Source organism: Neovison vison, chromosome 11 (genome assembly GCF_020171115.1).
Source record: "Neovison vison isolate M4711 chromosome 11, ASM_NN_V1, whole genome shotgun sequence".
NCBI classification, from domain to species: Eukaryota; Metazoa; Chordata; class Mammalia; order Carnivora; family Mustelidae; genus Neogale; species Neogale vison.
Genome location: NC_058101.1, coordinates 88102510 through 88116098, shown reverse-complemented (window position 1 = coordinate 88116098; position 13589 = coordinate 88102510). Strand labels below are relative to the sequence as shown.

At 35.5% G+C, this 13589-nt stretch overlaps 1 protein-coding gene across 2 annotated transcripts in view; it reads left to right on the top strand.

Annotated features, from left to right (window-relative positions):
• Positions 1-13589, top strand: part of ADAD1 (adenosine deaminase domain containing 1) — a 60644-nt gene that overhangs the window by 26137 nt on the left and 20918 nt on the right. For both annotated transcript variants that reach the window (XM_044225852.1, XM_044225851.1), the window contains exon 9: positions 12829-13066. In XM_044225852.1, coding sequence (XP_044081787.1) covers positions 12829-13066 — 238 coding nt within the window. The remainder of the gene's footprint in view (positions 1-12828; positions 13067-13589) is intronic.

Below are 13589 nucleotides of genomic sequence, written 5' to 3'. Positions count from 1 at the left end.
CTCACTGTTTGAAAGACCATTTGGGGTAGCATCTGGGACAGCATCCTAGAAGACCCAATAGTCCTTTTTTCTTAAAAATTATTTTTATTAACATACAATGTATTATTTGCCCCAGGAGTACAGGTCTGTGAATCATTAGGCTTACACATTTCACAGCACTCACCATAGCTCCTACCCTCCCAATCTCCATAACCCAACCACCCTATCCATACCCCCCATCCCCCAGCAACCCTAAGTTTGTTTTGTGAGATTGAGAATCTCTTATGGTTTGTCTCCTTCCTGATCCCATCTGGTTTCATTTTTTTGTCCTTCCCTATCCTCACAACCTCCCGCTTTGCCTCTCAAATTCCTCATATTGGAGATACCATATGATAATTTGTTTCTCTGATTATTTCTCTCAGCATAATACCCTCTAGTTCCATCCACATTGTTGCAAAAGGCAAGATTTCATTTCTTTTGATAGCTGCATAGTATTCATTGTATATCTGTACCACCTCTTCTTTATCCATTCGTCTGTTGATGGACATCTAGATTCTTTCTATGGTTTGGCGATTGTGGACACTGCTGCTATAAACTTTCAAGTTCACATGCCCCTTTGGATCAGTACATTGTATTTTTAGGGTAAATACCCAGTAGTGCGATTGCTGGGTCATAGGGTAGCTCTATTTTCAACTTTTAAGGAAACTCCATGCTGTTTTCTAGAGTGACTACACCAGCTTGCATTCCCACCAACAGTGTAGGAGGGTTCCCCTTTCTCCGCATCCTTACCAACATCTGTCACTTCCTGACTTGTTAATTTTAGCCATTCTTACTGGAGTAGGGTGGTATCTCATTGTGGTTTTGATTTGTATTTCCTTGATGACGAATGATGTTGAGCATTTTTTCGTGTGTTTGTTGGCCATTTGGATGTCTTTGCAGAAATATCTGTTCTTGTCTTCTGACCTTTCTTGATTGGGTTATTTGTTCTTTGGGTGTTGAGTTTGATAAGTTCCTTACAGATTTTGGATACTAACCCTTTATCTGATATGTCATTTGCAAATATCTTCTCCCATTCTGTCCATTGTCTTTTGTTTTTTTTTCCCAAAAGCTTTTGATCTTGATGAAGTTCCAATAGTTCATTTTTGCCCTTGCTTCCCTTGCCTTTGGCAGTGTTTCTAGGAAGAATTTGCTGTGGCTGCAGTCAAAGAGGTTTCTGCCTGTGTTCTCCTCAAGGATTTTGATGGATTCCTGTCTCACATAGAGGGCTTTCATCCCATTTGGAGTCTGTTTTTATGTGTGGTGTAAGGAAATGGTCCAGTTTCATTCTTCTGCATGTGGCTGTCCAATTTTCCCAACACCATTTGTTGAAGAGACTTTTTTTTCCATTGGACATTCTTTCCTGCTTTGTCAAAGATTAGTTGACCATAGAGTTGAGGGTTTGTTTCTGGACTCTCTATTCTGTTCCTTTGATGTATGTGTCTCTTTTTGTGCCAGTACCATACTGTCTTGATGATGACAGCTTTGTAATAGAGCTTGAGGTCTGAATTGTGATGCCACCAACTTTGGCTTTCTTTTTTGACATTCCTCTGGCTATTTGGGGTCTTCTCTGGTTCCATATAAATTTTAGGATTATCTCTTCCATTTCTTTGAAAAAAATTGGTGGTATTTTGAGAGGGATTTCATTAAATGTGTAGATTGCTTTAGGTAGCATAGACATTTTCACAATATTTGTTCTTCCAGTCCATGAGCCTGGAACGTTTTTCCCTTTCTTTGTGTCTTCCTCCATTTCTTTCATGAGTACTTTATAGTTTTCTGAGTACAGGTTCTTTGCCAGTTTGGTAAGGTCTATTCCTAGGTATCTTATGGTTTGGGGTGTAATTGTAAATGGGATCAACTCCTTAATTTCTCTCTCTCCTGTCTCGCTGTGGGTATATAGAAATACAACTGATTTGGGGGCATTGATTTTATATCCTGACACTTTACTGAATTCCTGTATGAGTTCTAGCAGTTTTGGAGTGGAGTCTTTTGGGTTTTCAACATAAAGTATCATATCTGCAAAGAGTGAGAGTTTGACTTCTTCTTTGCTGATTCGGATGTCTTTCATTTCTTTTTGTTGTCTGTTTGCCAAGGCTAGGACTTCTAGTACTATGATGAGTAGCAGTGGTGATAGTGGATATCCCTGCTGTGTTCCTGACCTTAGGAAAACTGAGAGGAAAAGTTCTCAGTTTTTCCCCCTTGAGAATGATATTTGCTGTGGGTTTTTCATAGATGGCTTTGATGGTATTGAGGTGTGTACCCTCTATCCCTACTCTGTGACAAGTTTTGATCAAGAAAGGATGCTGTACTTTGTCAATGCTTTTTCAGCATCTATTGAGAGTACCATATGGTTCTCGTTCTTTTATTAATGTATTATATCACATTTATTGATTTGCGGATGTTGAACCAACCTTGTAGCCCTGGAATAAATCCCACTTGGTCGTGGTGAACTATCCTTTTAATGTACTGTTGGATCCTATTAGCTAGTATTTTGGTGAGAATTTTTGCATCCATGTTCATGACTGGTCTGTAATTATCCTTTTTGAGGGTCTTTTTCTGGTTTTGGGATCAAGGTAATGTTGGCCCATAAAATGAGTTTGGAAGTTTTCCTTCCATTTCTATTTTTTGGGATAGTTTCTGGAGAAGGGGTATTAATTCTTCTTTAACTGTTTGGTAGAATTCCCCTGGGAAGCTGTCTGGCCCTGGGCTCTTGTTTGTTTGGAGATTTTTGATGACTGCTTCAATCTCCTTACTGGTTATGGGTTTGTTCAGGTTTTTTCTTTCTTCCTGGTTCAGTTTTGGTAGTTCATACGTTTCTAGGAGTGCATCCATTTCTTCCAGATTTTCAGATTTGCAGGCATATAGTTGCTCATAATATGTTCTTAGAATTGTTTGTATTTCTTTGGTGTCGGTTATGATCTCTCCTTTTTCATTCATGATTTTATTAATTTGGGTCCTTTCTATTTTCTTTTGGATAAGTCTGGCCAGGGGTTTATCAATCTTATTAATTCTTTCAAAGTATCAGCTCCTAGTTTCGTTGATTTGTTCTCCTGTTCTTTTGGCTTCTATTTTATTGATTTCTGCTCTGATCTTTAGGATTGCTCTTTTCCTGCTGTGTTTAGCATTCTTTGCTTTCTTATTCCAGCTCCTTTAGGTGTAGGCTTAGGTTGTATACTGGAGACCTTTCTTGCTTCTTGAGAAAAGCATGTATTGCTATATACTTTTGTCTCAGGACAGCTGTTGCTGTGTCCCACAGATTTTGAACAGTTGTATTTTCATTTTCATTTGTTTTCATGAATTTTTTCAATTCTTCTTTAATTTCCTGGTTGACCCATTCATCCTTTAGTAGGATGCTCTTTAGCCTCCATGTATTTGAGTTCTTTCCAACTTTCCTCTTGTGATTGAGTTCTAGCTTCAGAGCATTGTGGTCTGAAAATATGCAGGGAATGATCCCAGTCTTTTGGTACCAGTTGAGACCTGATTTGTGACCGAGGATGTGATCTATTCTGGAGCATGTTTGATGTGCACTAGAGAAGAATGTGTATTCTGTTGCTTTGGGATGGAATGTTTGGAATATATCTGTTATGTCCATCTGGTCCAGTGTGTGATTTAAGACCTTTATTTCCTTGTTAATCTTTTGCTTAGGTGATCTGTCCATTTCAGTGTGGGGAGTGTTGAGTCCCCTACTATTATTGTATTATTGTCGATGTGTTTCTTTGATTTTGTAATTAATTGGTTTATATAATTGGTTGCTCCCATGTTAAGGGTATGGATATTTAAAATAGTTAGATCTTCTTGTTGGACAGTCCCTTTAAGTATGATAAAGTGTCCTTCCTCATCTCTTATTATAGTCTTTGGCTTAAAATCTAATTTAACTGATAAAAGGATTGCCACTTTTCTTTCGATGTCAATTAGCATGGTAAATTGTTTTCCATCCCCTCACTTTCAATCTGGAGGTGTCTTTGTGTCTCAAATGAGTTTCTTATAGACAGCATATCAATGGTTTGTTTGTTTTTTTGTGTTTTTGTTTGTTTGTTTGTTTGTTTATTTTAACCATTCTGATTCCCTGTGTCTTGATTGGGGCATTTAGCCCATTTACATTCAGGGTAACTATTGAAATACATGAATTTCATGCCATTGTATTGCCTGTAAGTTGACTGTTACTGTGTATTGTCTCTGTTCTTCTCTGGTCTATTACTTTTAGGCTCTTTTTTAGCTTAGAGGACCCCTTTAAATATTTCCTGTAGGGGTGGTTTGGTGTTTGCAAATTCTTATAATTTTTGTTTGTCCTGGAAGCTTTTATTTCTCCTCCTGTTTTCAATGACAGCTTAGCTGGATATAGTATTGTTGGCTGCATATTTTTCTCATTTAGTGCTCTGAGTATGTCATGCCAGTCCTTTCTGGCCTGACAAGTCTGTGTCAATAAGTCTGCTATCAGTCCAATATTTCTACGACTGTATGTTACAGACCTATTGTACTTAGCTGCTTTAAGGATTTTCTCTTTGTCACTAACACTTGGAAGTTTTACTATTAGATGATCAGTGTGGATCTATTTTTATTGATTTGAGGGGGGTTCTCTGTGACTGGGTGTGGTGAAAAAATAATGAATGCTGTGTCTCCTGGATTTTGATTCTTGTTCCCTTTGATATGCTAGGGAAATTCTCTATTATAAGTTTCTCCAATATACCTTCAGCCCCTCCCTCTCTTTCTTCTTCTTCTGGGATCCCATTTATTCTAATATTGTTTCATCTTGTGGTATCACTTATCTCTCGAATTCTCCCCTTGTGGTCTGGTAGTTTGTCTCTTTTTTGCTCAACTTCTTTATTCTCAATCATTTAGTTTCCTATATCACTAATTCTCTCTTTTGCCTCATTTATACTAGCAGTAAGAGCCTCCATTTTTGACTGCACCTCCCTAATAGCTTTTTTGATTTCAACTTGGTTATATTTTAGTTCTTTTATTTCTCCAGAAAGGGGTTTTCTGATATCTTCCCTGCCTTTTTCAAGCCCAGCTAGCACCTTGAGAATCCTCATTCTGAACTCTAGTTCTGACATACTACCAATGTCCATATTGATTAAGTCCCTAGCCATCAGTACTGCCTCTTGTTCTTTTTTTGTGGTGAGTTTTTCTGCCTTGTTGTTTTATCCAGATAAGAGTGTATGAATGAGAGAATAAAATACTAAAAGGGTGGCAGAGACACCAGAAAAATAATACGCTGACCAAATAAGAGAAGACCTGAAACTGGAGGGAGAAAAAAAGGGGGGAAAAAGTTAAAAAAATATATATATATATATATTTATTATACTGGTGAATAGAACAGAGCCACCCACTTGATTATGGGTATATTTTGGTCTCTTAGAAGAAACTACCTTCCAAAATCTTAAGGAAAGAAAAACCTATATGTATAGAAATAAGGGTAAACATGATGAAGGGATGGACTATGACTGTAAAGATGAAAATTTAAGAAGATTTTTTAAAAGGAATTGATAAGCTAAGTTTATCGGAAAAAGGAAAAAAAGGAGAGAATGTGATCAGGCTGGAGCTAGATTTAGAGTATATTTTGATCTGTTAGAAGAAATTATATCCCAAAATTTTAAGGAAAGAAAACCTATATATATACAAAAAATAAAGTTAAATATAATGAAGGCATAAAATACGACTGTAACAATGAGAATTTAAAAAGCTTTTTTTTTTAAAAATAAAGTATTGATAAGATAAAATAGTTAAAAAAAAGTTAAAAGAGGAAGAGGAAAAGTTAAAAAAAAATACAGAATAAGAAAAAAAATTTAAAAATTTAACTTTGCAAGACTGAAGGATCATGGGAAAAAGCCATGAATTCTATAGGTTCCTTTCCCCTAACCCTGGAGTTCCACAGTTCTTGTTTATCAGTGAACTTGGTCTTGGCTGGATGTTCTTGCTGATCTTCTGGGGGAGGGGCCTGTTGCAGTGATTCTCAAATGTCTTTGCCAGAGGCAGAATTACATCACCCTTACCAGGGGCCAAGCTAAGTAATCTGCTTGGGTTTGCTCTTGGTAGCTTTTGTTCCCTGAAGGCTTTCTGTAGAGCTTTGGTAGATGGGAATGAAAATGGCAGCCTCCAGTCTCTGGCCTGGAGGAGCTAAGAGCTTGGGACCCCACTCCTCAGTGTGCCCTCAGAGAAAAGCAGTCAATCCCTCCTGTCTCCGTGGTCCCTGGCGGCGCTCTGTTTACCCAGCCTGTGACCAAGCCTTTCTATCTCTGGCACATAGCCCCTTTTGGAATCTCCAAACCCAGCATATTCCTACCACGTGCTCCCACATGCCACTCCTTCCAGAGGAGGAGGGAAGGGGTCTCTCCAGATCTGCCACTTGTGGTGTCCCTGCTTGAAGATCAGTGGCCCGACTCTGCCTTGGATCATACCTGCCTTTAAGGTAACCCTGAGCTGAGAGTCCCCACCTTGTCTCTGATCTCTTTAGCTGGCCTCCCCGCTCTGATACTTGGGGGCTCTGCCACACTCAGACACCACCCCTGGTCTTTCTGTGACCCCATGGGTCCTGAGATCACACTGTCCCTGTGAAGTCTCCACCCCTACTTAGCCTCTGGAGTGATCCCTCAGTGGAGCAGACTTATAAAAGTTCTGATTTTGTGCTCCACTGCTCCACTGCTTGCAGGAGCCAGCCCCTCCCCCTGTGGTTTGTCTTCACATTGCTTCAGATTCACTTCTCTGGACATCCTGCCTTCCAGAAAGTGGTTGATTTTCTGTTCCTAAAATTGCTGCTCTTCTTTTCTATTTCATGTTGAGTCTGTAGGTGTACAAAATGGTTTGGTAACTATCTAGCTGAACTCCTGGGACCTAATGCTATTTCAGTCTGCTGCTACTCCACCATCTTGCTTCTTACTTGATATTTCTGGTTTTTTTTTTTTTCCATTGTTTTTTTTTTTTTGTTGTTGTTGTTTATATATTTTATACCCATTTCTTGGGAGTTTCTCTTACAAGTAATATTTTTTTCAGTTCCATGTATATATAAGATGCTATTTTTTAAAATTTTTTTTTTATAAACATATATTTTTATTCCCAGGGGTACAGGTCTGTGAATCACCGCACTTCAAAGCACTCACCATATACATACCTTCCCCAATGTCCATAACCCCACGCCCCTCTCCCAACCCCCCTCCCCCCAGCAACCCTCAGTTTTTTTTGTGATATTAAGAGTCACTTATGGTTTGTCACAAGATGCTATTTTTGTTTGGCTTTAATAAACTGTAAAAAGGAAATTGGTTACTTATTTTCTAATTAAGCTTATTTTCTTTGTATAGAAAATATATTATTTGATTCACAATTCAAAGGATTCAGAAGGGGTTTTAGTGAAAAGTTTTTCTCCTATCCTAGTGCCCCAGGCACCCATTTTTCTTCTGTGGTATTCCTTTTTCCTAGTTTGTTGTTTTTCTTTCCAAAGATAGTTTATACTTAAAGAAGTAAATGTGTATTCTTTTTCTTTTCTTTTTTGTATTTTGTATGAATAGATAATATAATTCATACTTTTCTGCATTTTGTGTTTTTTTTTTGTTTAATAATATACCTTGTAAATATTTCCATGTCAGGTATGTAAAGAATTTCTTCATTATTATTTGTGTCTCATTGTATGGTATTTCTTTGTATAAAGGTATCATCATGTATTTAACCACTTGTAGGTTGAGGGGATTTTAGATTGCTTCCAATTTTCTTCAGCTACCAAAATGCTATAGTGAATGACCTTTTTATATTACTTGCACATGTATAAGTGTATCTATTTCCAAGATGAATTCTGGAAGTAGAATCACAGGCAAAAATGTATGCATTTGCAATTTTGAGAAATGTTACTAAGTTATTCTTCAAATCACATTCCCACTGGTAATATATGATAATGCCAGTTATTCTTACCCTCAAAAGTAGTTACTTCTAAATCTTATTTCAAATACATATTGTAGGTGGCACATTTCTTAGATTTAATTTGCTTACTGAATTTCTTTGCCTTGTTTTCTTTTAGGTCTCATACTCTTTCAGGATTTAAACTTTTCTCAATCTCCTTTAAGAAAGGCCTTTTTTATTGAATGTCTATTTAGTATATAAGAATTGTCTATTCTGTCTCTAGAATCACAGCTTTCTTTGAGTTGGTGAAAAAAAATACTGTAAAACTTGTCATTATATGACATAACTCCATACTATATTTAGTTTCTTAAAATAATGGATATAGGTTCTTGTAAAATTATTTAGTATTTAGCTAGTAATTTGAGACAGGAGCTTAAAAATTAAATCTCTTGTCGTTTTGAGTGTCCTTTTGCTCCTAGCAATGGGGAATACCAGGTAGCAATAAAAGCACTATAGACCTTGTAAAATTGTTTCTGTTCTCTTTCTTGGCATCTTTGTGGGACACACCTTAAGCTAATTGGTGCTCTTCCTTGTATAATCTAAGTGATTTTAATGTGTTCAAGTTGTTGGTAAAAAATGCCAGTTTTTGGACCTCTTAAAGATCTCTATTCTGTTTCTGGGAGAGGGAGTTTTGATAGAGAGGAATATACATGTAGAAGCACCACTGGGTGATTCTGATACAGATGACGTGAATGGTTCTGAGAAATATTCATTTAAAGTTTCTGTACACTAGGAGAAATTTAGAGAGCAAAAAGAACCTTCAGAGTTCACTGAACTTTATTTGTAGTCTAGTAGAGCTTCTCACTTAGTAACTAAACTCATTTTATAACCATTCCTGATAGAGTATCATCTAACCCTATTTTAAAACTGTAATATATGGGCAGTGGTGTTAAAATGTAATGTGAAGTGTAGGATTTAAAACCAATCTGTTCTATTAATTGAATAGCCCCAGTTGTTTAAAAAAAAAAAAAACCCTCCTTATTTGGAATTGAAATTTGCTTCCTTATAATTCTGTACTGACAATGTAAGTTAAATCTAATTCTTTGAGGATAATTACATCATCCTGTTCTCTCATAATTCTTATGAAATCTTTTACAGGTCTTTATTTAAAATTCTTAAAAACCTTATTTATTAGATCTATTACCAGTGGGGAGAGTATTATATTTCAACTTAATACTTAACTTTTTAGAAAGTTTACAGAAGCCAGTTTTATTCTGTGAGTGTTCTTAGATACTCATTTTATCACTTAATGGTGGTAGTATTCTTTTTTAGGAAAAAAGTCTTAGGCTTGCTAAAAAGACATTTACAATTATTGAAAAGAAAATAATCCAGAGTAGGATTTCCTGGATGGCTCAGTCAATAAGTGTCTGACTCTGAGTTTGGCTCAGGTCATGATCTCAGGGTTGTGGCTATCCAGCCCCATTATGGGGCTCTGTGCTCAGTGCCTAGTCTGCTCGAGATTCTCTCCCTCTGCCCTGGCCCCTGTTAATGCACATGTACTCTCCTTCTCTCTCTTAAATAAAATAAATAAATAAATAAATAAAATCTTTTGAAAAATCCATATAAAGAAGAAAATCCACTTTGCTTAAGTACTTAAGAGCTAGATTTTAATTTTTTAATTTTCAAGGTTTTTAAGGTGTATTTTGAAAATTTGGTATTCTATTATGGTAAGATCATCTGTCTAAAAATTTCAAGAGTGTTTGTACAGAGGTATTTCTGTCCAGTTCTTTTAATACACTAATTTGAATTGTACATTTGGATTATAAAGAATACCAGTTGCTAATACCCTAGTGAAAAAATCTGTTTTAAACATAGTTCATGGACTTTAAAGAAACATTTGATAACCTGAGAGATTCTGTATTTGTTTCTTTTTCTTTTTAAGATCAGTAATTAATTAATGTTAGTAATTGTTAGTGTTAGTAAAATAATTGCCCCAAGTCAGTCAGTCTGCCTATTGGCAGAGCCTGGACTCAAAACCAGTTTTATAACTTCTCATGCTGCTGCTTTTTGTATTAAATTGAGCTCTGATAGCTTTGTCTGAGCATAGCGAGTGACTAGAATCTCACTGCTTTGTCTGTTAAACTTGACATTCTTGCAAGCAGGTGCTTTGACACACTCATCTTGGTCCGGTTTGTGCTTAGGGGGTCAGTAAATGTTTCATAAATAAACAATTTGAATCAGCATGTTTTGTTTTTGAAAGTGCTCTTTTTCTACTTAAAACTAATTCTGCCCAGAACACCTGAGAAATAAATTTTATTTTTTATGCTTGTTGTATTTTATGCTAACCCAGGAAGCTTTTAAGATAATGTGAGAATGGCATTGGTATTAATATCCCAACCCCTCAAGATTCTAATGTGCATCCAGGATTGATAATTATTGGTCTCTGATAATCTAATCTTTTATATTCTTTTTTCTTCAGGAACTTATTAAGCCCCCTACTGTATGCTAGGTTGTATACCATCACATTATTCTCAGGGATACTATTCATGCAAAAAAATACAGAGTGAGCAATATGAATACAAAGGCAAGATGCTTCTTGCCTTTATGTCTTCTCCTAGCCACACATTTGTGTTTCACAGGAATTTGAATTGCTTCTCTGGATGTTCTGTAATATATGGGTGGTGGTGTTAAAATGTAATACCTCAGACTAATTATAATGTTCCGGATGTAAGACCAGTGCATAGTTCTTTAATGTTTGATTCTTTTATTTATATACTATATTCTTACTCAAAGGGGCACCTGGGTGGCTCAGTGGGTTAAAGCCTCTGCCTTCGTCTATATTCTTACTCATGCATTCTCAGTTTTTTATAGCTGTTTCAGCAACCATTTTTGCTGACTTACATTGCACTTATGGTAGATTAATCTCCTCAGAATCTTTTCTGTATAAAAAGGTGTCCAGTCAGGTCAGCTATGGTCCTCAATTAGATTTAATTTTTGACTTTACCTTGGGGTTTCATGTTATTTTAGATGACTTGAGATAAATCAAGCTTACCCTATTATATGACAGTTTTAGAGCTGTATTTTTCCAGGAACAAGATGTAGCCTCAAGTTATAACTAAAACCATACTTTGGATGTAGTTAATAGTTAAAGTGTACACATATAAAGGGAAAAAGTAAAATTTCTAATACTAATATATTTTTTCTATTACATTACTGCTGTTATACCACCGTATTGAAACATTTTGGTGAAACAATTTGGTACGTAAGAAATTCCAAATGGAATTTGACTTACAAGTTCCATTTTTTTGTTTTTTTCCACATGTATCTTGGTATTTTAGGCACAAACAGTGCCATTATCTCATTACAGTATGTCTTAATCTGTTTGGGATGCTACAATAAAAATTCCACTGATAGTGTAAGCAGGGATGAGAGCCTCTTTTTAAGGGTACCTCACAAAGGTCTACTATCTCATTGGAAAGTTTTTAACCTATTAATTTTATTGGGACACATTTATTCTGTAACACAGTGTGTAATAATATGTAACATTTTCTTTTGAATCCATGTCTTCTGTTCATTATAGACACAGTGACTATTCCTTAGACCTTATTTCTTTTCAACTATTTGTGCCCAAGCATATCTTTTTTGTGTGTGTGTGCTCAAGCATATTTTAACTAGTCTTCATTTGTCAGTATTTCTTAATTTGGGTTGTTCAAATGAATACTTAGTGTTTACTGATACATGAGTAAAGAAGATGTGGCATATACATACAATATTACTCAGCCATCAAAAAGAATGAAATCTTGGCATTTGCAACAGCATGGATGTATCTAGAGGGTATAATGCTAAATGAAATAAATCAGAGAAAGGCTTATACCTATGGTTTAACTCATGTGTAATTTCAGAAACAAGGAAAAAAAAAAGACAAACCAGAAAATAGACTCTTAACTGTAGAGAACAGAGAGAGGGGGGAGGGGTGGCAGGTGGTGGCGGGGATGGGTGAAATACGTGATGGGGATTTAAAGTACACATCTTGATGAGTGCCAAGTAATATATAGAATTGTTGAATCCATATATTATATACCTGAAACTAATTTAACACTGTATGTTAACTATACTGAGATTAAAAAAACCCACAAAGGAGTGCTTAGAAAAAGGGTGTCAACAGTAATTCATGTTCTTTTTACATCATTTTTTGGTTTCCAAATAATCATAGTGAGTGTAAAACCACTAGCCACCTCAGCAGTTCCAATATATGGAAACAAAACTTTGTGATATAATGCCTAGTGGTATGTAAAATGTGTCTTTGAGAGAACTTCTGACCCTCTAAGGAGAAAAGAGATCCAATTTTTGTACTAATTTTTAAATAGGAATGACTTGTCCAACTTCTATTTTAAGTTTGATCAACCCACTGTATTATACTACACTGATGATTTTACACCTTTTTTAGCATTCTTTCAATAATTATTTTAACTGAAAATTCAAAGATTTTGATATTAGCCACAACTGTAACCAGAAATGATCATTATTTAAATTGTTTTGTGAAAGTGGAACACTGTGGTACTGGAATAGTTGTAATTTGTGGCTCATAGATGTGGGAAAATAACTTAATCTCATCATTTCTCAGCCACATTTATTTCTTGTATTATTTTCTAGTTTCTTGCTGTAATCTGAGAATTCAAGACAGGATGAACCAGTTCTCTCTGACAGAACTTTGTAAAAAGCATTATATTTTTTTCTGGGTCAGTTCTGGCTCTTCACTTTTAGTCACTGGAATGTCGATTTGTTATTTTCTGTAAAATTTTTTTTTTAATGGAAATTATGACCATTGTTACTTTGTCCTGGTTCTGGTAAAAAATACAGAAGTAGTTGCTGAGAAGTAGGAAAGGATAGGTTGCAAGAAAAAAATAAATAGACTTTAGACTGTTTCCTTTTTTTTTTCTTGTCTATTGATATTGAAATTCTGGGTGTTTTGTTTTTACTTTCTAGGTGATGGGAATTGCAGTGATACTAGAGGTTTAGAAATTGCTATAAAGCAACGTGTTGATGATGCACTCACTTCAAAACTTCCAATGTTTTATTTGGTCAACAGACCTCATGTTAGTTTAGTACCTGCTGCATATCCACTTCAAACGAACTTGGAATATAAATCCCTGAGTCTGAATTGGGCTCAGGGAGACATTTCTTTGGAGATTGTGGATGGTCTAAGTGGAAAGATCACTGAAAGGTTAGCATTATTAATTTCTTTTAAAATCATATATTTAAGCAGGACACTTGTGATGAACACTGGTTGTTGGATATAAGTGTTGAATCACTACATTGTACACCTGAAACTAATACTACACTGTGTTGACTAACTGAAATTTAAATAAAAACTGAAAAAAAAATCTTAAGAGAAAATATATTTATAGTACTGTATTTATCAGGAAAAGACGTGCATATAAATGGGCCTGTGCAGTTTAAACCTGTGTTGTTCAAGGATCAACTGTATTTGGAAGGGTCCTGTGCAAGTGTAAGGGGCCCAGAAGGTTAAGCTTCACAATAAATCTACCTCCATCTATCTATACTATAATAGAAACAAAACGGAACCCTTAAAAATATTAAGAAAAAATTCATTTTAATGGAACTTTTAAAATTATTCTAAGTTCAGTTTTTTGAATTTTGAACAATAATCATTGAGTGTGACTATTTTGTAGGCATTGTACTAATTTTAAAAAAAATGAACATTTTTTTTTTCCTGTTGAGAAGAC